The 25,720-nt window shown below is 49.0% G+C and overlaps 2 protein-coding genes and 1 long non-coding RNA gene across 5 annotated transcripts in view; 1 reads left to right on the top strand and 2 right to left on the bottom strand.

The window, feature by feature from the left end:
- Agbl2 (ATP/GTP binding protein like 2) overlaps positions 1-3,036 on the bottom strand; it is a 20,403-nt gene extending 17,367 nt beyond the window's left edge. For all 3 annotated transcript variants that reach the window (XM_023710858.1, XM_023710859.1, XM_023710860.1), the window contains exons 1-4: positions 2,932-3,036; positions 2,237-2,321; positions 2,010-2,073; positions 984-1,097 (exon numbers count right to left, since the gene is read on the bottom strand). In XM_023710858.1, coding sequence (XP_023566626.1) covers positions 984-1,097; positions 2,010-2,073; positions 2,237-2,269 — 211 coding nt within the window. In that variant the 5' untranslated portion in view covers positions 2,270-2,321; positions 2,932-3,036. The remainder of the gene's footprint in view (positions 1-983; positions 1,098-2,009; positions 2,074-2,236; positions 2,322-2,931) is intronic.
- The window catches only part of LOC111815590, a 5,739-nt gene extending 997 nt beyond the window's left edge, over positions 1-4,742 (top strand). Inside the window, exons 2-3 of the long non-coding RNA XR_002820268.1 lie at positions 116-118; positions 4,657-4,742. This is a non-coding gene — a long non-coding RNA (uncharacterized LOC111815590). The remainder of the gene's footprint in view (positions 1-115; positions 119-4,656) is intronic.
- A 132-nt stretch (positions 4,743-4,874) lies between these two features.
- Fnbp4 (formin binding protein 4) overlaps positions 4,875-25,720 on the bottom strand; it is a 31,693-nt gene continuing 10,847 nt past the window's right edge. The window contains exons 7-17 of the mRNA XM_004626959.2: positions 24,654-25,010; positions 23,664-23,874; positions 22,226-22,350; positions 21,068-21,172; positions 18,219-18,352; positions 17,086-17,273; positions 9,954-10,276; positions 9,713-9,857; positions 8,963-9,282; positions 5,122-5,279; positions 4,875-4,986 (exon numbers count right to left, since the gene is read on the bottom strand). Coding sequence (XP_004627016.1) covers positions 4,896-4,986; positions 5,122-5,279; positions 8,963-9,282; positions 9,713-9,857; positions 9,954-10,276; positions 17,086-17,273; positions 18,219-18,352; positions 21,068-21,172; positions 22,226-22,350; positions 23,664-23,874; positions 24,654-25,010 — 2,157 coding nt within the window. The 3' untranslated portion in view covers positions 4,875-4,895. The remainder of the gene's footprint in view (positions 4,987-5,121; positions 5,280-8,962; positions 9,283-9,712; positions 9,858-9,953; positions 10,277-17,085; positions 17,274-18,218; positions 18,353-21,067; positions 21,173-22,225; positions 22,351-23,663; positions 23,875-24,653; positions 25,011-25,720) is intronic.

Below are 25,720 nucleotides of genomic sequence, written 5' to 3'. Positions count from 1 at the left end.
CTTATTCTACTGAGCCATCTCCCCAGATCCCCCCAATTTTTTTTTTAAATGTGAGGATAAAATTATGCGAGTCTAGCTGCATACTTACGTCATCCCAGCACACCGGGAGGCTGAGGCAGTAAGATTACAAATTCAAGTCCAGCCTGGGCAACTTAGATTTAGTGAGACCCTGCCTCAGAACTAACAAATATAAAAGGTGGGAATATAGTTCAGAGTAAAGGCCCCTTGTGCAATCACAGTGGCCAAATAATAATCATAATAATAATCATAATAATCATAATGCAGTCTACTAAATGTGTAAATATAAAGCTTTAGAGTAAGTCAGGTTTGGTTTTTTTGTTTTATATGATTCCAAGACATTTGAACAGAGGGTTACACAAGAGACCCAGTGTGCCTTGTAGGGGTGAGGGAGCACTGGAGTCCCCTCAACGTCACTAGGGTGGCAATCCTGGTTACTACACCCCGCTCTTCCTGTGTCTTTTTTTTTTTTGTGCCAGGCATTGAACTCAGGATCCTGTGTTTGCCAGGCAGGTGCTTCTGCCACTGAGCTATATCCCTGGCCCTCTTCCTCTGTCTTTTTATTTCGTTTCTGTTCAGGGTGCCCAGAGAGGGAATCATCAGCATTTTATTTAATTTATTTATTTATTTATTTATTTTGGTGGAACCCGGGATTGAACTCAGGCTCTTGCACTTGCAAGGGAAGCGCTTATTCTACTGAGTCATCTCCTCGTCCCTCATCAGCATTTTAGAAAAAAAAAAAAAAGTACATAAAACTTCTGTTTGCTTGCTTTGAGGCAGGGTCTTGCTATGGAGCCCAGGTTGGCCTCGACCTCACAGTGGTCCTCCTGCCTCAGCTTCCCAAAGGCTGGGGTCACAAGCGTGCGCCACCCCCCCAGCATGGAGCGGCTTCCCAGCGACGCCTGTCTTCGTCTCAGCCCCCTCCCGGGACATCACAGCAGGCAGGTGGATGGCCAGCTACTCACGCTCCAGCTTCTCCTCTCGAAGGCCCTTGCAGGCCCCATGCTCCTTCTCTCCGTGGCATGAGCTCTGCTGGTCTCGCTGCTGGAAGGTGGAACTGGCCTGGCCACCACTCTGCACTAGGAACAGTAGTGTCGTCTGTGCTGTGTCCACACCAAGGTTGGTGCCCAAGCTAAAAGTGCCTGGACCCGGCCCCAGGTCCCAAACAGCCTGTTGCCCCAAGGTGCATAAGTCCAAGGCCCCAGTTTACAACCACAGGAGCAAGCAGGCACGGAGCTGAGGAGCATCGCAGTGCAGCCGGGAGACCCAGGGCTGGAGCCAAACCCAAGGGAAAGTGCAGGGCAGCCGGCGGCCACTGTCCTGGGCCATCGGCACCGTCCATCAAACTGGCCATTCAGCAGACTTGAAATCATTTAGGAAATGAAGTAATTGCCACACCTGATAGTGCAGGCCTGTTATCCCAGCATGTGGGAGGCTGAGGCAGGAGGAGCACCACCAAGTTGAGGCCAGCCTAGACAACATAGTGAGTGCAAAACCAGCTTCAACTACAGAGCCAGAACCTGAACTGCAAAATGTGTCAAAAGAATACTACAAAAGAGAACTACATGGGCTGGGGAGGCACAGGGCTGTCCAAATAGCTCAGCGGATTAAAGCGCCTGCAAGTAGGCACAGGGGCCAGGGGTTTCCTCCCCAGGACTGCCATGCCAGCCCTGCCCCTGAGGCTCACTGAGATGGCAATTGAGACTGGGCTTGGTGAAGCACATCTGTAATCCCAGCTCTTGGGAGGCTGTAAACAGGTGACCACTATGAGTCCGAACACCCTGTAGACCCTTCCCTAAAATATCAAGGGGGTCTAAGTTCAATTCCCGGTTCCGCCAAAGAAAAAACAAATTGGAAAGTAAACAAAAATAACCTGGAGTCTGAGGCAGGAAGATTGCTGTAAATAGTAAATTCAAGGGCAGAGATGAGGGAAGCAACGGCGCAACAACAGCGGTGACTCCGGGACGCCCTCCCCCGCCTGCCTGTGTTACCTCGGAAGTATCCGTAATATTGCAGGTGACGGCGCATGAAGTCCTCGTAGGGGTCGGGCAGGGGCTGCAGGAGGAAAGTCCCCAGAGCACACCTGTCAGCGGGCAGTGTCCCAGGACTCTGCAACTCCATAGGGGAGAGCAGTGGGAGCTGTTCTCCGCGGGTCAGGGTCCGCAGGGGACCCAGGGTCTGCGGTTGTCTGCGGGGTGCTGGGCGGGTGCGGACCGACCTGCTTGGGCTCCGTCGTCAACGCTGGGAACATGCTACCTCCGCATGGTGCCCAAGCTCCAAAAGGGACGCAGAAGCTGCAAACCGGGGAAAGAGGAAAGGAAGATCCTGCCGCTGCCAAGGGGCGCCCGCGTGCGGGTTGCAGGCTGAGGCTGGAAGTTCAGCCTCAGCCTGGGCAATTTAGGGAGATCGTGTCAAAAGAAAAACATAAGAAAGGAGGCCCGGCAGAGTGGCTCGGGTCTGCAAGCGTGCGCCCCCACCGCAGCATGGAGCGGCTTCCCAGCGAGGCCCAAGGCACTCAGGAGACAGGCAAGAAGACCTCACAGACTAGGGCTACACAGTGTTGGAGGCCAGGCTGAGATACATTAACCAGACCCTGTATCAAAAACTAAAGGACAACCTACTCGGGACCCTTCGTGTCTCTCAAGAGCTATTCCTAGTCCTCATTCCTATTTCCAATACTTTTTCTTACTTTTAAAAAAACCCAAAAACCTAAAGTGAACTAAACAGCTGAGCTGTAGCGTCGAAGCTACCTGCGCTCAAGGCCCAGTACCAGCCTGCCGGGAGTCTCTGCCCCACTCTCTGGGATGTGGGCCACAAGGACACCCAGAAAATAAAAGCAAATACAAGCAGCGGGGCGGGGACACGCTGAGGCGTCGTCGCTGCATGGCTGGAAACTTAGGGGCCGGGGTTACCTGGCCCGGTGGGCGAGCGAGTGCACCGCGGAGCAGCAGCAGGTCAGGTTCCGCTTCGGAAGTCGGGGTGAGACCGAGCTTGAGGCCCCCACGCCAGGCAGCTCACTCAGCCGCAGCCTAGCCCGAAGCCTGCGTTGCCTAGCAACCGAGGGCAGCGGGGTGGGGGTGGGGGCAGGGCGAAGGGTGTTTCCAGCCAGCTAAGCCCGGGACTCACTTACAGTCCCTTCTGGCACTGAACCAGGGCGGCCTCCCCTCTCCTGCCAAAAGGAAGCGCCACCTGCGTTGCTGAGAACGAAGACGACTACTCACAGCTAACCCGCCCGCCGCAAAGAAGTCGCAGCGCAGCATCACTTTGGGTCCGAGTGGTGGCTTCGGAAGGCCACGCAGTTAAAGAGAAAAACGCTAACAGCCCCTCCATTGAGGGAACAGCCTCTCTATGCAGAAATTGACTCTATGCAAACAAGTCAGTTTTCTGTGCAAAATCCAGCACATCACCTTAGGAGATGAATAGGTAAAAAGTTTAATCACGTGCACAGGAAATACACTGGAGTAGAACCCAAACTATTGTTGCCCTTAACTTTACGAGTATATTCAGCTTTGTATTACTTTTTTTTTTTTTTTTAAATATTTTCAAATTTGTTTTTATTTATTTATTTATTTGTGTGTGTGTGTGTGTGTGTGTGTGCGCGGCCGGCTCAGCCCACCAGGGGGCGGGCTGGCTGGCATGTGGTGCTGGGGGATCGAACCGTGGTCCCTGGGTTTTTGCTAAAGCTTGTTCTAAGTAGGTGCTTCAGACCACCGAGCCATCTCACCAGCCCTGTATCACTTTTTTTGGTATTACTTTTATTAAAAGCTGTAAAGCCACTTTTCCTTTTTCAAACTGGCAACCAAGCACATTGTTCCTAGGACTTAATAGGTCAAATACAGAAAGAACACAAACATCCATCTACAGAAAATAAGTCCTGGGTACACAACTAAAGTGAAGACTAAAAAATAACCAAGCTGGGTGTAGAAGCACATGCCTGTAATCCTGGCACTGGGGGGGACAGAGGCAGGACAGTCCTTTTGAGTTCGAGGTCAGCCTGGGCTACAAAGTGAGCTCAAGCCCAGACTGAACTGCACAGCGACACCCTGTCTCAAAAAGACAGAAAGCAAAACAAAAAACCAAGCAGAAGTATAAAAAGAGCTTTATTAGTGGATATATACAAAATTTACAAGGTCAGAAACTGGAGAAATACAAACAGCTTTAAAATACAATTTGCTTTTTCTTCAGTTTAAAGTGACTTTACCTGATTGTGATACAACAGAAAGTACACAACAGCAAACTGCCTTTTAAATACTGGAATTTTATGGAGAATACATTCACGCGTGGGAGGGAGGCGCCTTGCTGGACAGGGAAGGGGGACGTGGACACAGTGGCTCTCGGTACAGCACTGCCAGGCCATGTGTGGGCAGGTTCTCAGAACTGAGGCTCTGAACCACCTCAGCGGCTGCCGCCTGTACCGCGATAGCACTCTGCCCCCTAGTGTAGAAAGGACGCAGTTCAGAGCGGGCAGTCAGCAGGGAGTGTCCGCCAGGCCCCAGCACTGCGGGCAGTGGGTGCAGGAAGGCCTCCAAGTCCAGCACGGTGATGCAGAGCCGCTACTTAATTGCACTTGGTCTGGAGTAGATGCTGGGCCAGGCTAGGGTGACAAGCGGCTCAGCGGGCAGGCAAGGTCTCCGCAAGCTGCCAGGCCCTCACCACGAACCCGGGGGACAGCACAGGTAGCCGGGCACAGGCACCCATCACGCTCCTCGGCCAGACCGAGACAGTGCCATGCCATGAGCGACAACTCTGCCCTGGACTGTGTAGCGGCCAGCGAGTGTGCATGCTCCCTGTGATGTCTATAGTTCACTGGACGACAGTAAAACTGGTTAGGACTCTGAACCGAAGACAAAACATTAAAAAAAAAAAAAAAAGTTAAGCTATGTGTTTGGAGTCATTTTCCTTCTCTTTAGTCTTGCTCGCCAGTCCTCAGGAAGGGCTTCAAAGTTCGCGTTTCTCTCTGCCAGGCCACTGTGGAAACAACACAGGTCACTGCATGCAAGCTCACGGAGCCCGGCTTCCCGGGTGGCCGGTGCAGCCCTCTGTCGTGACCGGCCGTGGGCCCGGAGCCGAGCCCACTCACAGGCAGCCCGCGTGCGGCCTCACCTGACCAGCTGCTGCTGCTTCCACTCCTCGATGCGCTTTTGGGCTGTCGACTCGCGGTCCTCCTCACTGGAGCTTGAGTTCTCCTCCTCATCAAGCTCCCGCTGGATGCTCTGCCACTTCTTCACCAGAGACGGCATTTTGGTTTTACTCTTCTTTGCCTGCAGTGGAGGTGAAATTTTGTTTGTTTTTTGTTTTTTTGGCGGAACTGGGGATTGAACTCGGGCCCCTGCGCTTACCAGAGAAGTGCTTATTGTACTGAGCCATCTCCCCGGCCTCTAAGGCTGGTTTTGAACACATAGCAATCATCCATCCTGCCTCTGATTCCTGTGTGGTGGGACTACATGCATGCACCATGATGCCCAGCCATCAAATACTCTAGTTTTTTTTTTTTAAAAATGTATTTGTTTATTGCAGGGTCCCACTATGCAGCTCGGATTCACAGTGATCCTCCTGCTTTCAGCCTCCTCAGCACTGGGATTAATCACCCGGACTCTGGCTGGCTCAGACCAGGGCTGGCGCAGCATGTGGTGCCAGGGATCAGACTGAGGTCCCTGTGCTTGCCTAAGCAGGCACTTTAGTCCACTGAGCTATCTATCTCACCAGCCCATCAAATATTCTTCTTTTTTTTTTGGAACCAGGGATTGAACTCAGGCCCTTGCGCTTGCCAGGGAAGCGCTTATTCCACTGAGCCATCTCCCCGGCCCCCCATCAAATATTCTTGATAGTTAGAGGCATTAATACAGCATGTGGGGCTGGGCAGACAGCTCAGTAGAATAAGCGCTTGCCTGGCAAGCAAGGGCCTAGGTTCAATCCCTGGTTCTGTACACACACACACACACACACACACACACACACACACACACACAAAAGTGTATAATAACTCTGACTGGCCCCTCTGATGAGAACTATGATGCAGTCTAGATTCTCGAGTTGGTGGCCAAGAAAGGAGCTGTGGCAGCTGAGGGGACTGCGGGGAGGCAGGTGCCAGAAGTCACACACATAGAAATGCCAAAACAAATACTGCTAGAGGGCCAGGGAGATAGCTCAGTGGCATAGGCACTGGCAAGTGTAAGGTCCTAAGTTTGATTCCTGGTACCAAAACAAAAAAAAAGAAAAAAACACTGCTAGAGCTAGCCAACTGACAAATTCAGCAAAGCCACTAGCAGAGATCCAACAACCCTGGGGCCGGGGAGATGGCTCAGTAAAATAAGCACTTCCTTGGCAAGCCAAGGGTCTGAGTTCAATCCCCGGTTCTGGAAAAAAAAAAAGTAATTCACAAAAAGAAAAAAAAAAAAAAGTGGTTTTTTTTTTTTTGTGTGTGTGTGTGTGTGCGCAGTACCAGGGAAAAGATTAACTTGAACCTCTAAATATGTGGCATAGGCTGGGCAGATAGCTCAGTGGCTTAAGTGCCTGCCACGCAAGCACAAGGTCCTGAGAGTGAGCTCCAGCACCAAAAAATAAAGAAATCAGTGCTACATATCTTTAATACCAGCAGTCTGGGGGAATGAGGCAGGAGGAATCCTAAGTTCAAGCCTAGGTTTGGCAACTTTGCAGGACCCTGTCTAAAAAACTTAAAGGCCTTTATGTGCAAACACCCCAGGGTCTAGCCCCAAGTACCAAAAAATTTCAAAATATAGGACTAGGGAGATAGCTCAGCAGCATAAGTACCTGCCTGGCAAGTGCAAGGTCTGTAGTTCAATCCTGGTACCGCAAAATAAAATAAATCAAAATATAATACATTCGTTCCAGGGAGGGAGGGAGAAAGACAAACTACACAGAGAAAAAGTGGCTAGAAATCATGCCACAAAGGTCTTGCGCCATGAATACACACTGAATTCTTACAGTTCAGCTATAAAAAGATCCCCAGCTAGAAAAATGATCAGGCTAAGGCAGGAGAATAGCAAGTTTGGAGGCGGGGCAGCAGGGGGGACTGTCTGAAGGGCTGGACAGGAGACGGCTGCTTACTAGCACAGGGACCCAGATCAGGGCAGTGGGTGGGCACCCAAGATCCTACACTCGCTGGAGAAACAGAAAACAAGCCCCCGTGAGCTACCACCGCACACTCACTAGACCAGCACCACAAAGAGAGGAGCACCTTCGCCGGGCATGGAGGTGCTGCCTGTGATTTCAGCACTTGCGAGGCTGAGGCCGAAGGATCACTATGATTTAGAGGCCAGCCTGAAGTACAGTCAGAAAGACGAGAGTGGGGCCGGGGAGGTAGCTCAGTGGAATAAATTCTTGCCTGGCAAGCGCAAAGTTCTGAGTTTGAACCCTGGTACCACACATATACACACACACACACACACACACACAAAAAAAAAAAAAAAAAAAAAAAAAAACTAAAGAAAAGGCAGAGGCGAATCTCGAGTTGTCGGGTGCCCTTGGAAGCCTGGAGATCAGTGAATGGAGCGGGCAGCTGCCCCTGAAGGCAGGCAGCAGGACCTTGCTGTCAGTGGGGAGGCAGGGCTGCCACACGGGCCACCAATGGGCAGGAGACACACACTACCTCAAGCTGCTTCTTTGTTTTTGGTGCTGGGTCTCACTATGCAGCTTGGACTCAGGGATCCTCCTCTCCTCCTGTTTTCTGCCTCCCTGGTGCTGGGATTACAGGCGTGCGCCACCACACCCGGACTTCAGTGCCAGCTCAGTGCAACTGGGGCGGGGCCAGCACGGCATGCAGTGCTAGGGATTGAACTGGCCTCCGCATTTACCTAAGTAAGTGCTTAGTCCGCTGAGCTATCTCACTGGCCCTCCTGGAGCCTTCTTTCGCTAAGAGAAGCCATGCCTGCAAGTTCCGGACAGCATTCACAAGGGGCAATCCAGGCAGGCGTGGAGAAGGCAGCCAGCAGCAGGAGGGCACAGGGAGGGCTGCTGAATGGATAGTGTTCTTCAGTGGAAAAGAACGGTGAATGTACTCTTATTACACCGCATCACTGCATGCTTTAAAAATGGTTAGAACTGGGGCCGGGGAGATGGCTCAGTAGGATAAACACTTTCCCAGCAAGCGCAAGGGTCTGAGTTCAATCCCCAGTTCCACCAAAAATAAATAAACAAACAAACAAACAAACAAACAAACAAACAAAAATGGTTAGAACTGAGTGTGGTGGGGCATGTCTGGAGGCCCAGCAGCCTGTGAGGCTGAGGCAGGAGAATCTTGAGTTTGAGCCTAATCTGGGCAACTTAGCAAGACGCTGTCTGAAAATAAAAAATGCAGACTGCTTTTTTTTTTTTTTTTTTTGCATTTAGTACAAGATCTACAGGGTTTCACTACACAGACTACACTCATAGTGATTCTGTTTTCAGCCGCCTAAGCACTGGGATTACAGGCACCAACACACCCAGTCTCAAAAGATGTCTCAGTGTGCCCTGGGGGGTGGGGCCAGCATGGCACAATGAGGATCCAACCCAACTCCTGCACCTGCATATAAGCAGGCGCTTTAATCTGTTGAGCTATCTGGCTGGCCCTCAGAGTGCTTTATTTATTTATTTATTTATTTATTTATTTATTTATTTATTTGGTACCTGGGATTGAATTCTGGACCTTGCCCTTGTGAGGCCGCTAAGCTATCTCCCTGATTTCTATCTTTTTTTAATTTTTATTTTATTTTTATTTTTTTGGTGGAACCGGGGATTGAACTCAGGCCCTTGCGCTTGCTAGGCAAGTGCTTATTCCACTGAGCCATCTCCCTGGCCCCTATTTCTATCTTTTTGAGACAGGGTCTCACTATGCAGTTCAGGCTGGCCTTGAGCTCACAAGGATCGTCTGGCCTCTGCCTCCTGAGTGCTGAGATGACATGTGTGTGCCACCATACCTGGTTCAGAGTGCTTTTAGAAGGCTCACCTTATCTTTCTTTCCTTTCTTCTTTTCCTGTGGTGTCACTTTGGGAGCTGGTGGCGGTGGTGGTGTAGGAGGAGGTGGTGGTGGTGGCGGTGGCTCTATGACAGCAGTGGTGGGCACAGGTGCGCGGGCCTGGACTGGCTGCAGGGAGGCTGCAGTTACTGCCATGGGGACAGAGCACTCAGTGTAACTCAGGATGGCCGGCGTGGCTGTGAGGCCCAGGTAGCTGGACTGCAGGCCCAATCCTCGGGCCTGGGGACCCAAGCCTGCTGCTGTGTGGCCCAGGGACACAGACTGGTGCCCAATCCCTGCAGCCTGGGGACCTAAAACAGAGTATGGGATAGTGTGAATAGGACTTTGTGACAGAACCAAGGCAAGACCTAGAAGATAAAAGGACCTTAGTGAGGATCATAATGCTTACAAAAGGAGGCCAAAACATCTGAAAATCACAGCCCAACCTGGGTGTGGCGACACATGCCTGTCATCCTAGCACTCAGGAAGCTTGGGCAGGAACAGCACCAAGGGGCTGAGGCCCAGCCTGCTGCACAGTGAGACTGTTCCAAAAACCCCAAACAATCTGTACTTGTTGGCAACAAAATAATGATTGCTGAGTAACTTAGCATTAAGGTACTTAAATGCAAAACCACTCGATATGTGTGATACACAGAAAACAAGTCGGTTAGAGCCAAACTGCTCTACCCAATGCGCAGCACACCCACTCCCCGGGGCAGCACTGATGCTGCGCATGCTCACCGCTGGCTACGGGGGGCTGGCTGTAGATGACTGGGGAGCTCCCGATGGTGGCGGACCTCTGAACCACTGCACTGCTTATTTCTGCTGCTTTCCTCTTCACTGCTTTAGTGGAAGGAGAGCTGGAGGTGGTGATGTCCACAGCACTCTGAAACAGTACCCTGCAGTCAGGCTGCTGGCCCTGGTCACTGTGGTGCCAGTCACAACCGGGAACCCACCGCCCTCCAGGGTCTAAGGCACCTACTTGGCTGGTGACAACTGCGACCTGCGCAGCCGGTTTCAAAGGAGTATCCTCCTCCGTCCCGGGCGCAGGGGGCTCCTCACTGCCTTCATCCTCCATCTCCACCTCCTGGATCTCACCATCTTCCACCGGGGGTGGTGGCGGGGGTGGCGGTGGCGGTGGCGGCGGAGGGGACTCTGGAGGTGGTGGTGGGGGCGGCGGCATCTCCAGCGGCAGTGGTGGCTGGAGCACAGGCACGTTGGACTGAAGGAGGGTCCAGAACGGAGTCAGTGGCATGAGTGACGAAGAGGACACTTGAGCAGAAAATGACTCTTTGCAAAGGGAACCTATGAAAACAGAGAGGAGTCAGGGAAGCAGCGAGCCTGGCTCCACGGCTGCCAGGCCAAGTAGGGTGGCAGGCGTGGCTTCGGACAGTGGGGACAGGACCCCAGGAAATGGCTTGACCCCCAGTGGACTTCTGTGCCAAGGGTAAGGACACACCTTAGAGCTACCATGATACCCGGCAGGGTTAAAGACATCCTGCTTTTGGGTCAAAATTAATTTACTTATTGATTTATTAATTGTATTTTTTAGGGAAGGGCCTACAGGATGTTCAGGGTCTCACTACTAGATGGGACTCATAGTGATCCGCCTGTTTACGGCCTCCCAAGAGCTGAGATTACAGGCGCACACCACCACGCCCAGTCTCAATCACATCTCAGCACGCCCTGGGGGTAGGGCTGGCATAGCAGGCCTGGGGGTTGAACCCCCGGCCCCTCATCCGCTAAGCTATTTGGCCAGCCCTCTTGGGTCAAAGGCAAATAAATGATGGCTTTAACTCACTGAGACACTTGGTCATCGGAATCTGTAGATGAGGACTTTCGATTTCAAATGTTCAGTTTCAACATGAAAAGAGAAGACACTAGGCTGGGGTCCTCGCTGGCTTCAAAGGGAGGGAGCCGCACACACCTGCAACACTGACCCCACACCCCCTGTACCACTCCTCTTGTCCTTGTTGGTCACCTTCCTCCTAAAGCACAGCAACACCAGCATTGCAAGGGGTACCTTGGGTCATAGGGCAACAAAGGGGGAAATTTAGGAGGACACATCTTCAAGGCAAAGGCTGACTTCCAAATCTGCTTCAAGATGCAGAGGGCCTCGAACTGCTGCAGCTCAAGTCTGAGTTAAGACATCACAGCTGAAAAAGTAGCCCTAGCAGCAGCAGCGGAGAGGAGATGGGCACATGTACTTACTTGTAGCTTTCCCTCCCCCTCCTGGCAGGAGGGAGCTCTCATAATCTATGGGTTTTCTCCCTAAAAATCATAGAATTTAGGAGGAGAAGAGATATCAGAAATCATCTAGCCGGCCGGGGAGATGGCTCAGTAGAATAAGTGCTTCCCTGGCAAGAGCAAGGACCTGAGTTCAATCCCTGGTTCTGCAAAAAAACCAAGAAACAACAACAAAAAAACCCCAACTAGCTCACCCTCATTGTTTTCGTTGGGGGCGGTGCAGAACTGGGGATTGAATTCAGGCCCTTGTACTTGCCAGGGAAGCGCTTCTTCTACTGAGCCATCTCCCTGGCCCCTCACCCTCCTTACTTTGAAGATAGTGGAACCCAGGCAGGCAAGACCTGACTCCTGAGTACTTAGAACTTTTTTTTTGTACCAAGACATCCTGCTGAAGTATCAGAAAGCCGAGAGAAATCTCAAAACCAAAACCAAAACACTGCACTTTCATGGGCTCCAGATGCTATCACCCATCAAACTCTGGAGTTAAAAAAAAAAAAAAAAAATCCTGGAGTCCAAGAGGTTGAGGCAGGAAGAGGGCAGACATTAAGGCCTGCCTAGGTTTCACAAAAGACTGTGATGAAGAAATCCCCCAAGTACTGCGTGCGCCAACAGTGTCTGCCAAGGTAAGGCCCAAGTGAGCGAAAGCCATCTGGCCTCTACTGGAGCTTTGCCTTTATGGGACGAATGACACGCAGCGTCCACAGGATTTACCGTGTTCGCAGTTTCTGCACGAGACCACCAGCTTTCATTGCTAAAGAAAGTGCCACCCAAACACTTGGGTACCAGAAAGCATAAACGCAGTTTTCCAGCTCAAATAATTCACATGACCCACTGCATTTTTATATTTGGTATTAAGTAATAATTTTTTTTTTTTTTTTTGGTGGAACCAGGGATTGAACTCAGATCCTTGCATTTGCCAGTCAAGCGCTTATCCTACTGAGCCATCTCCCCAACCCCAAGTAATAGTATTTGATATGCTAACTTCCAGAAAAATCCGAGTATGGCCAGGAAGCCTGTATCTGATCACAGCATAACAAAACTACATCAGAATTAGCTGGGCATAGTGGCGAGTTCGAGGCCAACCTCAGCTACACAGCCAGACCCTGCTCAAAAAAAAGAAAAAGTTAAATCAGAAACTAAGGTAATAAATGTTGGAGATTAACTAAAAATTAAACTTCCTTTTACCAGACTAGCCACATACACAGAGTGGAGTTGGTAACAGCGGGGTTTCACACCCAGCAGCACTCTTTTTTTTTAAATTTTATTTATTTATTTGTGTGTGTGTGCGTGTGTGTGTGTGTGTCCAGCTCAGTCCACCAGGGGGCGGGGCTGGCTGGCATGTGGTGCTGGGGGATTGAACTGTGGTCCCTGTGCTTTGCTAAGCTTGTTCTAAGTAGGTGCCCTACACCACTGAGCCATCTCACCAGCCCCACCAGCAGCACTCTTGTGGCATCGCTGGTGACAGTACCAGGTTGCCAGGTCCAGGGACCCAAGGGTGTAGGGCAGGCTCAAGGTCACTACAATGCTCTGGGACCACCCAGAGCTCAGAGGTGCATGAGACCTTGTGTAAACAGAAAACCACACTTGATAAATTTAGTCATAAACACGGGTACTTTTTAAGAATACTTGAATCTCAAACTAAGTTCATTCAAAACATTGAAGTTGCATCTGAAGCACTGATAATTGTCTCCTTTTGCTTAAATACAAAGTAGGAATACTTAGTTTGCAAACCAGTCTATTAAAATGATGGTTTTTTTTTTCCTTTAATGTATTTAGTACAGGGTCTCACTACACAGATCAGACTTGTAGTGATCCTTCCTGTTTTTCAGCCTCCCAAGTGCTGGGATTACAGGCATGTGCCACCAGGCCTAGTCTCAGTGCACCCCAGGGGCAGGGTTGGCATGGCAGGCCAGGGATCGAACCCCTGGCTCCTGTATCTGCCTAAGCAGGCGCTTTAATCCGCTGAGCTACCTGGCCAGCTCTCGTTTCTAAACTTAGTTCAGCTGGCATTTCTTTCAGGGACAAAAACTTTTTTTTTTTTTTTTGCGGTACCGGGGATTGAACTCAGGACCTTGCACTTGCCAGGCAGGTGCTTATTCTACTGAGCTATCTGCCTGGCCGTAACAGATGAAAACATTTAATTCTGCCAAGATCAGAGATTAAAACGCAAAACCAATTTTTATCATGTGCTAATGAAAGATTTTAGAGATTAAGCTTAAGACAGAACAGATTCAGGGGACAAATTTTTACTTCAAGGTTTTTTTTTTAATGTATTTGGTACAGGGTCTCACTACACAGCTTGAACTCTAGTGATCCTCCTGTTTTCAGCCTCTCCAGTGCTGGGATTACAGGTATGTGCCACCACACCCAGATGTGGTGGCCAACTCGGCAGCCTGGCAGTCTGTGGAGCCTGGGATTGAAGCTCAGTCCCTGAGTATGCCTAGCCAGGCACTCAGTCCACTGAGCTATCTTACTGGCCCTCAAGATTTTTTTTTTCCAGGCATTTAAATTTATATTTAAGCAGCCTCACTTATTTACCCCCAAAGATAAGTTACTATTTTGAATGAGGCCAGTTTAGCAACTTAAATAGAACTATTTCCACAGAGGTTAAAAAAGGCTGCTACATGTAACCCAAATGACACAGGCCAGCAAGAAAGAGCTGCTGGACACACGTCTGTGGACACAAGAGCTCCACATGTAACAATGTTTGAGCGAGCAGGATTGAGGCTGGGTTTGCGGTCTGGGGCCGTTCCATAAAAAGCAAAGAGAACTATAAACTTCCTTTGCTCCTCAGAGCGCAGCAGTTTTTCTTTTTCGCCTTTAGTGGTGCTAGGCCTGTGGTGGCGAGTGTGTACCACAGCAGGCTTCACATCCTGGAAAGCTCGAAGCTTCACCATCACGGTGCTAGGACTTAAGCCCACCATAACTGAGATAAACCCTAGACTGTACTTTTCTTTTTTTTCATTCTGAAGTACTGGGAATTGATCCCAGAGAGTACGCTAAGCTACAACCACAGGAATCTTAATATTTCTACTCCTAACAAACATACTAGGTCTGGAAACACTAACCAATTTTTTCATTTGTATTGGGGTTTATATGCTTTATTAATTGTATTTCATCTATATGAGTTTGATTACAGAAAGAAGGTGCTCTCTAAATATTTAAAACAAAAAATAACTGTAGTTTTGGGCTGGTAAGACAGCTCAGCAGAGTAAGCACCTGCTTAGGCAAGCCCAGGGACCGGGGCTCAATTCCTGGTACAGCATACTGTGGCGGCCCAGCCCCTGGACGCGCTGGGTCAGAGTCTGGGTGTGGAGGCACACGGCTGTAATCCCAGCATAGGGAGGCTGAAAACAGGAGAATCACTACGAGTCAGAGCTGAGATGTGCAATGAGACCCTGTACCAAATATGTTTAAAAAAAACCAAAAAACAAAAACAAACAAACAAAAAAAAAAAACCAACCCAAAACTTGTTTCTGGACATAGGGTCTCACTGTGGAATCCAGGCTGAATTTGTGATCCGTGACTCGGCCTCACCCTAGGACCACAGGAGCGCACCATATTCCCAGCTTTATTTTATGTCTCTCAGTATTGAACACAGGCTTTTTGTACTAGGCTTTATCCTCAGCCCTTTCTCGTATTTTTTCCTTAGAGACAGCAGCTTGCTAAGTTTCCTACTCTGTGCTCTACCTTGCAAGCTTCCCACCTCAGCCTCCCAGAGTTCTGGCTACAGGTGAGTGCCACCAGGCCCGGCCCACTTGGATTTCATTTAGACAAAGCTTAGCATGTTCTGGATGCTCAACAGAGATTTGAAAATAAATGCCAGTTTACTTATTTTTCCTGCAACACAATTTTTTTTTCTTTCTCTTTTTTGTTTATGGTCGGCTCAGCCTGCCCTGTAGTGCTGGGGATTGAACTGCAGTCCCTGCACTTGCCCAAACAGGCACTTTAGACTGCTTAGCTACCTTGCCAGCCCCATTTTTTTGTTTTAATCAGCTGAATGTGGCCAAGAGCTCTCTCCACTCTCTACCGCCCATGTGCATAGCAACAGAGCTGAAGACTCAACTCTGAGGCATTCTCTGTAGCTGCAGTAACACACAGAAAGCAACATGGGCAGCAAGCAGTCAGGAGCACAGAGCCACATGGAAGCAGGACTGAAGGCAGTGGACAGGGTGAAGGATACCAGAGAAACAGGAGGCAAAAGGCAAGAAAGATGCTTGCGCGCCAGAAAACACTGCTCAAGTGGAACTGATTCAAGCCCCCCTTCCTCTCCCTTCTGAACCTGGCTGGGGGTGCAGGGCTTCCGACCGTGGCATCCAGGCTGCTTAAGGCACCTGGTCCCGGAGGGCAGGCAGCACCACAGGTGTTGCCTGCTGCATGACCACAGCTCTGCTCCTGGGCCCAGCAGCCCGGTCTTCCTAGCGATGGCTCCAGCAGGGCTAAGACGGAGACTCAGCTCTTTACCGTCCATTTACCCACCAACGTGCCACTGCTGTATTTTCGGGGCTATTGCTGCAGGAGCCACTCCAGACTCTTGCCTTCTGCCACTTTACCATGTGTTTTTAGCTCAGAGGGTTGTCAGTCAGTCCATTCACTGCTTTTGCCATTCCAAGTCCGATGGACTTAGGACAAATGTAGTTTCTTTTATGAGGAAGCAATGCGGCTTTGGCTCTTCTGAAGAGCTCATTAGACCCTCATAGTGACTGAAGAACTCTGAAAGTCTCTTGTTACAAATGCACAGCGAGCTGAACTCAGGGAGTAGCTTAAATGCAGTGGTCCCAGGCCTGCATGCTGTTAGCACTCAGAGACAGTTTCCAGCCAGCCCGCTCACAGGCAGTGGGTGAGACAACTAGCTCCTGGACGACAGGATCTGGTCACCAAAGTGTTCATCTCCCTCCAAGGTGCCTCTTGGTTCTTGGCTTCCCAGAAGCCACCAGGAACAGAGCAGCTTTTCTCCAACTAGATCCACCAGTCCCTTTCCTTGGAGCCAAAATTAACTTCTGTTCATCTAAGCCGAGGGGCCAGGTATTTGGTTCCAGCGATGAGGAAAGTGATAGATAACACTGGCAACTTTGTTTTTGGTACCTGGAACTGAACCCAGGTGCTCGCACTTGCCAGGCAGGCGCTGTGCCGCCGAGGTAGACCCCTAGCCTGGCAACTTTTTCATTGAGCAATTATCTTACTCTTCTGAAAACAGGATGGTACTAGCCTGCAGCATTTCTTCTGTCATTCTCACTTGTCAGGGACAAGGACAGATGCAGCTGGGCAACGCGGTGGTAACGGCAACAAACAGTGAGGATCTCAGATACTGCCAGCTCTGCCAGCCACCAGACTGTTCAGAGACCCAGTCCTTCCATGACTGCCGTTACTCGTGGAGACCCATAGCTCTGCGATGTAATTATAGGAAGCTTGTCTTTTAAAAATGTGTATTATTTTTTAAAATTTCTTTTGTGCATTATAGTTACCAGCTATATAAACAAACTTGTACTTAACAGAGGTACCGTTGACTGTTTCTTACATGGAATCTTTCGTTTTATTGAGATACTAGGGACTGAGCCCAGGGTCTTCACGCTGAGCCACACTCCCAGGCCTTTTGTATTTTGAGACCCGCTGGCACCACGTAAGTGGGCTGGAGCTTGCAGTCTTCCCCAAGGCCGGTGGACACTCAGTGCATCTTGTTCCAGGCTGACGGACGTTACACTGAGTTCCAAACCCGCCACTGCCTTCATTTCCGGGAAACTCCCATGGTTTTAGCTCACTTCACTTCAAGTTCAGTTCATGTCACAACACAAGCCCTTGTGTTTCATGGTACATTAGTGACTTTTCTAAACTCACTGTTATCCTCGACGCAGAGTAACCCATCTCACCTGCGGGATTCTCCGAGGACTCTGTGGAGCTCGACGCAGCGCCAGGTCTGTCCTTCAAGCTGGGCTTAGGCAGAGTCTCGTCTTTCCGCTCTCGAGCATGGCCTTCCTCCTCCTCCTCCTCACCATCTGGAAACTCCCACTGAGACTCGCCCGACTGCTCGTTTACATAGAAATACCGCCTATGATCCCTAAATTACAAGAAAGAAAATGCAGTTTTAAAGCCTACTCCCCTACAGGAACACGTGCATCGGTCCTGTCCCCGGGCAGCAGTCTGTGCTCACAGGGACGAACCTCCTCTTACGGACTGCTATTCACAAAGGCGACAAAGAGCTTTGACCACTGAGGAGGGAGAACCAAGGAGAATTCAAAGCTATTTGCACTGCCAGCAGCTCTGTGAATACAGCCCTGCGCCCTCGCTCCAACACATGACTGACAACATCTCTCTTTTTGTTTTTTGCCAATGTGTAACAGGGCGCCGAGTTTCATTAATGGAGGGACTCAATCGCCTAGAACACTAGTTTCCCTTCCAGAGAAGAGAACAGCGCGGGTTGTGAAAGGTGACTCTTCCCCTCTTGGACCGTGGAATTCACAGTTCATATTCTTGATATCAAACACAGTGAAAGCTAAAGAGAGGGAGAGGATCTGGGAGCTGAAAAATAAAAGAGCAAAGATTTCAAATAACGAAAAAAAAAAATCAAGAAAAGCCAAATATAAAAAGAAACGTGTTCATCTGACCTGCTGGCAGAGGACAGTACTCTTGCTCTTCATTCGCACCTTCAGCCCGAAGCTTCCCTTAACTTCGCCGAGGTTAATCAGGAGTAGGTGCTTCCAGGGGTCCTGTAAAGCGCACAGAGCTCTCGCATGCGCTTAGCCCCCAAGCCCGCCCTACTCCGTGCACTCTGGAGAGGAAACACCGGCTTGGTCGATCTTGGGAAAAAATCCATTACACGGCACACTGTAAACACTCTTTGGCTTTCTCTGCTGTGCGGCCGACCCGGCCTCTGGGCGTGCGTGCGGCTCAGGCCGCTAAGCGTCAGTCTGCACACGGGCCGCCGGGGCGTCGCATGGCGGTGATCACAAATCATGTCTGAGGTGTCAAGGGTGAAAGGTGAGAGGGGGAGAAGAGTGCGTACCTGTCCCAGTGGCAGGACCAGCCTTTAGGAGTGGCGTTTATTTCATACTGTTTTAGTTGTTCTGCTGCGTCCTGAAGCTTTCGTTTAAGGTAGTTTCCATTAAGAGCCCCTTCCCGCCAGTCTGCAATTCGAGTCTAGAGCAAGGACAGAAAGGAAAGGTTTGTCAGGAGACGGAGGGGTGACTTGGGCTTCCACTTGGCCATACTGCTCTACTCTGACAAAAGGATATCAGAGAGAATAAGAAATCCTGCTCCAAGTTTTGTGGGTGCAAGGCTGTGTTCCAATAGAAACAGGTGGCCTAATGTCAGGTGAAAACAAGCCTGGGCTGGGGATGATGCTCAGTGGCACAGCACCTGTCTGGCAAGCACAAGATCCTGAGTTCAACTGCTGGCACTGTACCACCTCCCCCGAAAAAAGAGAAAAGAAATCAGACACACAAGCCTAAGGGTCACATGAATTCTAGAGGATAAACACCAACGAGAAATAATCTTAAAACAAAAGATAGGTAACAGGAAAAGGGAGGTTGGTCCTTTACAAATTTGAAGGGGCCAAGAGACAATAAGGATTTGTTCCGCATACGCTGCAAGCCCTGTGTTGCCAGCAGGCAAACTCACAACACAGGTGCACGCGGGCGGCACACTGCACAGTGCGCTCACTGCACCCTGGTTTTAAAGATGCTGGATTTGCACTGAAAAAATGACACTACTCAGGCTATCTGTATACTGAATACTTCAGTCTCAGAGGGAGTAATGGCTCTGTCTCCTCCGAATAGAAAATGCATCAGCCCAGTATTTTTTTTTTTTTTTAAAAAAACGTATTTAGTACAGGTCTACAGGCTCTCACTACACAGACTGGACTTGCAGTGAGCCTCCCGTTTTCAGCCTCCCAAATGCTGGGATTACAGGCCAGCCCAGTATTTTTATTCCTTATTTTTTTGGGCGTTCTTCCCCAGACAGACAGTTCAATTTATTATTAATAAGCAAAACTAAACATTTTAGATGTAGTGTTACATTCCTGTTAAAAAAACAAAGTTTCAAGTACACACACCAGTGCATGCCTATGACCCTAGCACCTTAGGAGAATGAAGTAAAAGGACTGCTGTTTCAGCTGGGCCTGTGTAACTAGTGAGACTCTAAAATTACAAGACATCGTAAAGAGCTGGCACTAGTGCTGTGGCACACACTTCTATTTCCAGTACTCCGGATGCTGAGTCAAGATTCCTATAAAATCAAAGACCACCCTAGAATACAAGTGAGACGGTCTCAAATGCTCCCTCCCCAACAAGGGCTGGGGATACAAAGGTCCATGTTCAATCCCAGGCTCCACTATAAATAATAAATAACCAATGAATGGGCTGAGCTGGGGGTTGCATACAACTTTGTATGGAATATGAGTAGAATCACAGAGCTAACAGAAGAAATAGAAGTAAAAAAAGAAACTTTAAGCTTTAGAAGGTGTTTCCAGCAGAAAAGTATAAAAATGAGGTATATAAAGTAAAGCCATATTAATATGATGAGCTGTAAAAGGCTCAAGTCAATAAGTTCTGAGGATAACCCACTAATATAGACTACTAGACAGTATTGGATTGTTTAGCTGAATTCAAAAACCTGTAGTACTTAGATGCCAATAGAATATTCACCTCTGACAGGACTAAACAAAAAAAAGGGGATACAAAGGAAAGATCAGTTTGTATTTATATACACAAAATAGTTAGGATAGATATACAGCTACTTTCGCTTAATTCAATGAGAAGAAAGAAGTGTACTAATAGTGTTTGGACAGGATATCCTGTCTGCTTCTTGTACTGTGGATAACCACTAAGAAGATAACAATGTACAATGTATTGATTGTCGAAACTGTCCTATTAATCAGCTTTGAAACTGTCTCATTCATATTTCTCAATTAAAAAAAAAAAGGTGTTTGTCACAACAGGCGCAGGTGGTGACTTTGCAATGGCACCTCGTAACTTCAGTGATGATGTCAGGAATGGAACACAAGAAATGTTTGAAGCAACAAAGAAAAATTTCAAGAAGAAACTGATGTCTTAGCCTTCAGAGTAAAATCAATTTAGCAGGTGTTAGCAGATCTGAAAGTTCAATTATACACAAAATTTGGCAACAAAATAAACATTGAAGCTGATAAAAGTTACACACTTTATAACAAAAAAAAAAAATTCTAACTCATTTTTGCTTAATGAACTTGAGTATTGTTTAAAATGGTAATTCCAGTGGGTGCAGGGAGATAGCTCAGTGGCATAAAGGCCTGCCTGGCAGATGCAAGCTCCTGAGTTTGATCCCTGGCACCGAAAGAAAAAAAAAATAGTAATTCCCCCCTGCCCAAATAATTTCCCTTCTTCAAGTGGCATGGAAAGGAAATTTCTTTTTTAAAAAATATTTCAGGGGCTGGTGAGATGGCTCAGTGGTCTAAAGCACCTACTTAGAACAAGCTAAGCTAAGCAAAGCACAGGGACTGCAGTTCAATCCCCCAGCACACCACATGCCAGCCAGCCCTGCCCCCTGGTGGGCTGAGCTGGCCACACACACAAAATAAATGAATGAATGAGTGAATAAATAAATAATTCTTTAAAAAAAAAATATTTTAGGCCATGGAGATGGTTCAGTAGAATAAGCACTTCCCTGGCAAGTGCAAGGGCCTGAGTTCAGTCCTCAGTTCTGACCAAAAAAAAAAAAAAAAAAAAAAAAAAAAATCATTTATTACACTTGATCTTACCCAAAAGGCCAAATATGAGGCCAGCCTTAAACAAGAAAAATTAAAAAAAAAAACACACTAGAAGTCAGCAGGGCGGACTGCTAACACACAGTGCTCCTGCACCCCGCAACAGAGCTCACCTCAGTCTGCAGGAGCAGCACGTGGAAGTTGGAGATGGACTGCCTACTAATGCCAAGGAACTCGAATTTGCTTGTCAGGGTGTTCGCCAGTTCTCCTATCTGAAACTAATGCAGGAAAGCAAAGGTCAGCAAACACAGAAAAGCACTATTTTCTTTCTCAGCATCAAGCAGGTCCTGTAAATCCTTATTTCAACCTTAAACAGGAATCCTTCACTTAACAGGAAAAACAGGCTTTCAATTTAGACTTAAGCTCAGACACAGTACATTTATTACTTGTTAATGGAAGGGTTTTTTTTTTTTTTGGTGCAGGGTCTCACTACAGCTAGAACTTGTAGTGATCCTCCTGTTTTCCACCTCCCTAGTGCTGGGATTATGGGTGCACACCACCATGTCCGGACTTAATGGAAAGTAATTTAATGGTTGGCTCTAAAATAAATAAATTAAAAAAAAAAAAAAAAAGTTTGGGGCTGGCCAAATAGCTCAGCGGATTAAAGCATCTGCTGGTCCCACCCCCAAGGTTTGCTGAGACAGTGATTAAGAAGGATTTTGCGGGCTGGTGAGATGGCTCAGTGGTCTAAAGCACCCACTTAGAACAAGCTAAGCTTAAGCAAAGCACAGGGACCATGGTTCAATCCCCCAGCACCACATGCCAGCCAGCCCCGCCCCCTGGTGGGCTGAGCTGGTCACACACACACAAAATAAATAAATTAATTTAAAAAAAAAAGGATTTTGCTTTTTTTTGGAGGGGGGGCTGGCTCAGCCTGACTTAAGGGTGGGTCTGGTAAAGCAGGTGGGGGTGGGGTTTGAACCTGGGATCCTGCGCCTGACTGCATTTGCATGAGCAGGCGCTTAAACAACTGAGCTAACTATCAGGCCCCCTTGAGGCAGCAATTGAGACTGGACATGGTGGCGCCTGTGTAATCCCAGCTCTTGGGAGGCTGTAAATAGGTGGATCACGAGTCTGATCTAGTAGTGAGACCCTGAACACCCTGTAGACCCTTCCCTACAATTAAAAAAAAAAAAAAATGTTTGTCACACCTGAGGATATAGCTCAGTGGCATAAGTGCCTGCCTGACAAGTGCAAGGTCCAGAGTTTGATCACTGGTACAAAAACAAAACATAAAACCCCACCCAAGTTATAGTCAGTAGTGTACATACTTTCAAATCTTGGTCATCTTCTACTTTAGGTGCTATTTGCACTTTTGTCTTCTCTGAAGATTCTTCTACCTCTGCCTCTTTATCTGAATTGTCATCTACTTTTTCTAAGTTATCAGCACCAACTGCTGCAAAAGAAAATACAACATTAATTATATAACAAGACCCTGTTTCAAAAAACAAAGCAAGGGGGAGGAGGAAAGAACTGGGCAAGCAGAGGAAAAACATGGAAACAAAGTTTTTATAAATAAGGAGGGGAACAGGGGTGGAAGTGGGAAATTGGGAAAAAGCAGCAGTGTGACGCGCCACGTACAAGTACAAGCCCCAACGATGAGTATGATCACTCAACGTAAAACACAACCCCTCCAACCAGACATGAGATTAAACCAAAAACATCTAACACCAAGAACAGCAAAGAAGGAAAAACAGTGCTTTCCTTTGCCTGGGGGCCGGGGTCATGGCTCAGTGGAGTAAGCGCTTCCCTGGCAAACACAAGGGCCTGATTTCAATCCCCAGTTCCGCAAAAAAAAAAAAAAAAAAAAAAAGTGCTTTCCTTTGCCTGTTCTTAGCTGATAAAGTTCCAGCCAGGTATGGTGGCGCACAGCTGCCAACCCAGAACTTGGCAGGCTGGAGGAGTGTTATGCGCTCAAGCTCAGCCTTGGAGCTGAGCAACTTGGAGAGACCATGTCTCAAATTATAGGGAAGGGAGTGGTTGGGGTGAGGGTCAGTGAGAAGGACCTGGGTTCTATCTTTGGTTTCAGCAAGTTGGATGGGGCAGGGACAAAGTTTTAAAATCAGAGCAACATTAATTTTACATCACTCAGATGTGGTGTGGTACCACACACCCATAATTCCTGCTACACCAGAGGCTGAGGCAGGAGGATGGTTTTTTCAATGCCAACCTAGTAACATTACTGAAACTCTGATGCCATCCTGCCACCCCTCCCCTCATGCAGCAGGGGTAAGGAGCATGGAATGAGAAGCAAGCAGCGGCTTTTTGAATTTCACGTCACATGCTCTGGTACTGTTAACTGAAAAAGATTCAAAGCAGGATGCCTGTACCTGTTTATTATCTAGGGTTTTGGGGTACTAATTGGACCTATAAAAGTATCTCGTATCTCCTGCTAAACATGTTACCAAAAGTTTGGTGTTCAGATCTTGCTGCTAGTTTTCCACTACAGACTTAGGGCCAAGCGGAGAAGAGAACACAAGCTTTACTGAGCGCTCTTGAGGCCAGGCTGCACGAGCCTCTGCCTGCCCACTGGGAACAAATGGGATGGAGTGGGGAGTGCGCCCACCTCCACCGCCGGCACCTGGGAGCTGGCCCTGGAGGGACCCCAGCGGACCTTTTGTCCTGGTGGGGCACCTCCTGCCTGAGGACCCAGGTATTGCCCCGCCTGCCTGGCAGTAGCCAGGCCTTGGTGTGACGCATCTAACGTACCACTTTCTCCGTTCTCGGGGGTCTCCCGTCCGGTTTTGCTGGAACTCCGGCTGGTGGACTCTGGACTGGTGGCGCGAACGAACATCTTCCATTTCCCTCGCTTAGACATCAATCTGCGCATCCCGTCCTGAGAGGCCGGCTGGCTGACGTCAGAACGGGGACTTGACCCTGACACGCTACCATCTCCTTCCTCCAAGGCTCTCAGCTCTGCCTGAAAGATGTAGAAAGCCCCATGTTGTTACTGACACTGTTGCACTGCTCACTGCTTCTCAGCATGAACACATCCGTGACAGCGGCACGAGAGCCCGGGCCAGGTTCTTAAGAGTGGGGTCCTCTGGGACCAGGAAGCACACCTGCCACTGTGGCCACCACTAGAGCCAGAAAAGCCGATTTCTCAGCACTCAGGAAGCTAAGGCAGGAGGATCACCATGAATTCAACGCAAGCCTGGACCCACGGTGAGTTCCAGCCAGGTTGAAGACACAGTGAAACCCCATCTCAAAAAAACAAGCTGGGTGAGGTGGTGCATGCCTGTAATCCTAGTACTGGGGAGGCTGAGAGAAGATTGCCGAGTTTGAAGCCAGCTTGGGCTACAAAGTCAATTCAAGGCCAGCCTGCACTGCAGAGTGAGTCCCTGAACCAAAAAAGACAAAAAACAAAATTAAATTTGAAAAATGCTAGTGGGAGAAGCAGCTCAGTCATAGTTATTAACTGGCAGGCACCAGACCCTGGGCTCAATCCCCAGCACAGCCCAAAACACAGAAAACAAACTTCACTTCATACTAGACTTCCGAAGATGGTAGCAAAGCTGCCCCAAAGGGAAAAGGCAGAATATAGTTTTTTTGGAGGCACACACGTACACTGGCTGCCACCCGGAAGCTTACCACGGCCCAAAAGGCGGCAGAAGTGGATCCCCGCCCAGCCGGCTCCAGGGAGGCCGAGCTGCCCAGCTCTGGGTGAGGGGCCCAAGCGTGCAGAAGGGAAGCACTCACCTTTTTCCTCTCCAAGACGAGCTCCAGCTCCAGGGTGTCCTGCTCCTCCTCCTCCTCCTCCTCCTCCTCCTCACTCTCTCCAGACTGCACCACGCTGCACAGGTCATCCTGGACAGGCTCCTCAGTGCCATCCAGCAGGCCTTCTGGTGGCTTCCCTGGGGCTGCAGCTTCCTCTGGGCCGGTGCTTGGCTCCCTCACCTCTGCAGGAGGCGCCTCCTCTTTACAGATCACTTTTCTCCTCCAGCGCTCTTCTTCCTCCTTGACTCCCTCTGGCAACAGAGGAGCCAGCAGAGCGGCTGCCACTCCTTTCCTCTCCTCCTCACTGTTAGAGAGTGCCTGAACACCCTCATTCACCTCCTGTGGGAAAGCAGTGGGCTCAGTGTGGGAGTCACGGGGTGACCACGCTCACTGTGTTCTCAGTATCGGGTAGTGCATGTGCACCGTGACACACAACACTGGCATGGCAGAGAGACAGTGGCTGGAGCCAGGGGGGTGATGCACCTGACACCCCAGCACTCTGAAGGATGGGGCAGGATGACTGGAGTTCCAAAATTCAAGTGCCACCATGTAATAGAACAAAACCATGTTGAGGGGCAAGACTGTACATAAACTTGGGGCAAAGGCCCTGGACTCAATCCCTGGCACTGCCAAAGCCCCCCAAAAACCATATCTCCCCCCAAAAATGGCAGGGCATGGTGACACAGGCCTCACTGTGAGAGGCACTTGGGAAGCTGAGGAAAGAGACAGGAGGAATGCCACTAGTCTGAGGCCAGCAGGGCTATAAAATGAGACTTTGTCAAAAAAAAAAAAAAAAAAAAAAAAAAAAGATACAAAACTCATCCTCTTTAAATTTGAGATAAATTCTTTAGCACACTCCCTGTCTACAGGTTATAACTTCCTTTCTGTACCCTGTGCCAAGGATACAGATGCACTCAGGCGTCTTTAGTACAGGGCAGTGGTGCCTAAGTATGGCATATGTGCCATAGCAGGCTGCTTGTGTCACTGAAGCTCTAAAAGGTCCACCATCACTAGTGTAGGTCAAGCAACCCTAACCTGAAACCCTGGAA

Source organism: Octodon degus, unplaced genomic scaffold (genome assembly GCF_000260255.1).
Source record: "Octodon degus isolate 3935 unplaced genomic scaffold, OctDeg1.0 scaffold00018, whole genome shotgun sequence".
NCBI lineage: Eukaryota > Metazoa > Chordata > Mammalia > Rodentia > Octodontidae > Octodon > Octodon degus.
This window is presented reverse-complemented; position numbering and strand designations above follow the sequence as displayed.